The following is a 4672-nucleotide window of genomic DNA, read 5'->3' as shown; positions in this document are numbered from 1 at the left end:
TGTATTGAAGAACGAAATTAGTGACGCATATAGACACATTCGAGCATTGCGCCGTGAATTGTTTGTTTCGGTTCGTTCCATATCTAATAACTTACCAATATCTGTCTGTAATAATTTTTTTGTTAAACAAAATAGATCTCAGCGAGCTTTTTATCTCCGCGAAAGTATAAAATTGGATAAGAAGTTTAATTGGCTGTTAAAGAAGCAATTTAAAGAAATGCGGAGAGATATTCGTCCTATTCGTTATTTCTGTACGGTTCCGAATTTTTAATCTACGGATTTGACGCCTCATGTTGGTCAATCTTTATCTGAATCCACCAGTGTGAATTTTTCCTTCAACCCTCGACCTTCTTCCTCGCCTATTTGTATCGACCTTGAGCCCTCATCTTTCTCACCACGTGTCTCTCCTTTCTTAGAATTAAGAAGCGAATGGTTTGTCAATTTGTCTTCTTCGACCATACCAGAGGAAGTACAACTCCTGTTACAATTGGGAGAGAAATTTGTTTACCAGCTATTGACAAGGAAAGAACTATTGTCGACTTATTAAAAAATGTAGAATATAATATCAACAAGCTACCCACAGAGGTTCGCACGACGGTAAGAAATAGATCTTTTCCTATAATAAATAGCTTTCATAATTCTATTCCACTTAAGTCTCCTTTTGATAAATTTATCCTGAAGTCCTTCAACGCTGCCAAAAAATTCACAAGGGATAATCCAGATATTTTGTTCACTAGAGCTGATAAAGACAATATAACAGTCGCGTTATATAGATAGGGACGATTATTTCTCTAACATGTTGACTTTGTTAGAGGGATGTTATAGGGACGATTATCTCTCTAACATGTTGACTTTGTTAGCTGATAAAAACACATATAGGGTAGTAAAGAAGAGCCCGATCAATAAATTAATTAGCAACCTGCATGATCTCTTAGCGAGGTGGAGAGCACAAGATTACATCTCCATTACGAAATATAGATCTTTGAATTGTACAGATGGTGTTTTACCGAGGGCTTATGGGCTGCCGAAAATTCACAAGAAAAATAATCCGTTGCGTATAATAGTCTCATCTAAGAACACACCGCTCTATGGTCTCGCCAAGTTTTTACATGATATCATTTATAAATCTATTCCACGACCAGACAGTCAAATTATTAATAGTACTCAAGTAGTGGAACGTATCGATGACAACGTAAAACTGATCTCATTGGACGTCATCTCATTATTCACGAATATACCGTTAGACTTGGCGATTGACAGTCTGTCGAATAGATGGGACTATATAGGAAAGAATTGTCAGATACCTCGTGATGAATTTTTAACCGCAGTTCGCCTCGTTTTGAATTCTACATTTTTTATGTTCAACGGTGTTTGCTATCAACAAACGTTTGGCACGCCCATGGGCTCTCCTATTTCACCGATTATCGCTGAGATCACGCTCCAAGATTTGGAGTCGAGGGCCATCGCGATTTTACCTGTGGATCTCCCATTTTATTTTAGATATGTCGATGACGTTGTGTTGGCGGCTCCCTCCTCAATGCTCAGTACCATTCAGGACACTTTCAACTCGTTCCACACAAGGCTGCAGTTTACTATGGAGGAGGGTGCCGACAATCGTTTGAATTTCCATGACGTCACTATCATTTTAGAAGATGGACTGATTCGTTTTAACTGGTTTCACAAATCGACTTTCTCTGGGAGATACCTCCATTTTGAATCGCGACACCCCCTTTGCCAGAAGAGGAGTACGATAATTGGTCTAACTGATAAAGTTTTCTGGCTTTCTCATCCAAAATTTCATAAAGAGTTTTGAATTTGTTATCAACATACTGTTGAACAATGGGTATCCTCTCTCTTTTATTTTCCATACAATTGCTGACCGACTTAATATTTTATTACCTAGATTTAACAATAGACTTAATGACGCTTTGACTGTAAATTCGAATGTATTTGACGATGTTAATGAAAGAGTGAGGATCTCATATTTCAATGTTCCGTATGTTAAGAACATATCTGAGCGTTTTTCGGCATTGCGTCAGAGATCTAGATGTCAAAATTTCTTATACTGGAATAAATAATTTGCGCCGTTTTATTAAAGTCGGCAAAGATAATTTGGAGAAAGACTCACGCAGCAACATAGTATATAAGATCAATTGCATAGATTGCGACGCTTCTTACGTGGGACAAGCGGGACGCTTAATTAAGGACGAGGATTAAGGAACATAAAAGGAATCTTACGTCCGTCATTGCCGAGCACAGAGCGTTAGATCATACGTTTAATTTTGACGACATTGAAGTTTTGGATGAGGAAACTTTTTTGGGAAAGAGATTGATATCGGAGATGATCTATATTAAGCGTCAAAGAAATGCATTGAATCTCCACAGCGATACGTCAAAATTGAATACTTCATGTTTATCGATAATCGAAAACATATCTAAAATTTAATCGTTTGTTGTTTGTTAGGACTGTTCTTGTCCTCAGTGTATACTTGGATTGTTTTTGTCGATCACATTTTGACGTCATTTTATCGTTAGCATTCGAATCTTTTTGTCTAGTCGACCATGTGCGCGCTGAGTGTTCGTGTCCGTTTCTGTTTCGTATTCTCGAGTGGGAGTGAGTTGCCTTTGTCTAATTATAATTATTGCAAGGCTTTACATCTATATCTTGTGCATTTATTTTGTTAGTGCATTGCTCTGTGCGCCTTGCAACGCTCAAAGGACTGCTTGCATATGGCTTCCTTCGGGTTGACTTGCCTTGACGGATCCAAGTTCGCTCTCTAAGACTATACATGTACGATGACTAATTTTTTTCCTCTCTTTTCTATTAAGAAAATTATTTTCTGCGTTTTGATTGTTATTTTATTTGATTCTTTTTTATCTTATCAGATTCACTGAAGAAGGCTCGAAATGAGTTCGAAACGTTTGTCAATAAAGAAGAAAGATCGTCTAATGTGATCGTTTTGGATGGATTACTTTTTTCTCCACGCCTTACAACTGCATTGGCTCTTTATGGCCTTTTACTATATTTTATTTTAATTTGTTAATTTCGAGAGCCTTTTATTTTGTTTAATTTTATTATATTTAATATACATTGATATTTATACAAATCGTCTCGAGTATATTTTTTATGACTGGGAAATTTTTTAAAAATCAAATCGTAGATACTTTCGGTTCCCTTATATTTTATTCCATCGATAATTATATTATCTTCCTTGTCCACATCGAAACATTTATCACCGAGCATCATTCCTTCGTTGGTAAATTTAACACCGTAAACATAATCTATGCTCTTATTTTTATCAACACTCATAATATATCCTATATATTTTTGCGCCGGTGGACCTAAATGCTCTCGGAATGTTTTCTGACCTTCGGACGTTTCTAATTCGTGTCGGATCGATGTTACAAACAAATCGGGCGTGGTCTCGTAAATTTCTTCGACGGACGTGGATGGTATTGTTTGACGCGGTTGTACTTTTATCGGAGTAGAAACTAACCATATTAGAAAATTGCTTCCTTCGCTTTGATCGATTCGGTGTCGAATATATCGGTGAATCGTTTATCGGCATATTTATTCGTGCTCGCTTTATTCCTTGCTTTGACTCTTATTTTTTCCTCGTGCTTCTCTCCAAACGTCAAACTCAACGGTTCGATTTTCGACGCATCAGATTCCACAGTATTTTCGACAAGCTGTTTTAAAGGTTCGGTAATCCGCTTAAATTGTCTTTCCAATATGATTTCTTCCTCCATTTTACCAGTTTTCAAAGCGCGATATTTTTTGCGAATCGATTCGCTCGTTTTTGCAATCTCTGTCAATATTTTTTCACGATCACCGTTCATGATGCTCGATCGATGTGTCGATGACGACTGATCGCTTTACGGTATCGCGAAATCATTAAATCCTCTTCTATATCGTCCATTGATCAACGTATTATCTTTATCAATGACTACGAAGCCATATTTGCGTTGCAAACATTTCTGACACAATGCACGGAAATCATCGTAAGACATATCGGTATTCACGTGATCGTTGGACACGTGTTTCAAGTTTGTGCCGTCTTGCTTAAACAGGATCAGCAGGTTCACGTTGTCGCGTATAAGATGCCTAGGTATCTTGGCGTACGTCTGACAAAGATAGAAACAGTCAACGCTCGAATGTCGACCCATTGCAAAGTACTCTCTTATCGTATTTTGCTTGTCGCACGCCACGTCATCAAAGATAAAGATGGAATTCGGAAGCGCCTCGCTCGGTGGAATGACATCGCTGTTATTAAAGAATGTAAAATAACCAATTTCATCTATAGGAGTTAGTAAATTTTCCAACTATTTGTATTTCGGCTGTTGAAGCGATTTCGAATATACGTACACCGTGCGGACTTTCTATCAAACTAATCAACACGTTTGTCTTACCACAGTTTGAAGGGCCGCAAACGATACCGCGTATAGTAGTCGGCAACATGTTTCCATGCTTGCATACTTTTTTCTCCGATATTAGTCTATCGTCGAAATTTAATACTTTGATAACTCGCGCTTGTCGCACGAACCGCATGTTTTCTCTTTCGAATCAATTTTGCGAATGATCACGAGGGGAAGATCTATTTATAGAAGTGTCTCGACTCAAAACCGCTTAGTATCAAAAATGTTTCTCCTTCTGTCGGATGAGAGAGACATT

At 37.7% G+C, this 4672-nt stretch overlaps 1 protein-coding gene across 1 annotated transcript; it reads left to right on the top strand.

Moving 5' to 3' along the window:
- Positions 1–796: 796 nt before the first annotated feature.
- Positions 797–1813, top strand: LOC112637986. Its single transcript, XM_025408832.1, has one exon. It carries the CDS (start codon positions 797–799, stop codon positions 1811–1813), a length of 1017 nt encoding a protein of 338 aa, XP_025264617.1.
- Positions 1814–4672: the final 2859 nt, after the last annotated feature.

Source organism: Camponotus floridanus, unplaced genomic scaffold (assembly GCF_003227725.1).
Source record: "Camponotus floridanus strain SB8 unplaced genomic scaffold, Cflo_v7.5 scaffold231, whole genome shotgun sequence".
Taxonomy (NCBI): domain Eukaryota; kingdom Metazoa; phylum Arthropoda; class Insecta; order Hymenoptera; family Formicidae; genus Camponotus; species Camponotus floridanus.
The sequence above is the reverse complement of the archived record's forward strand: the minus strand, read 5'-3'. Positions and strand labels throughout refer to the sequence as shown.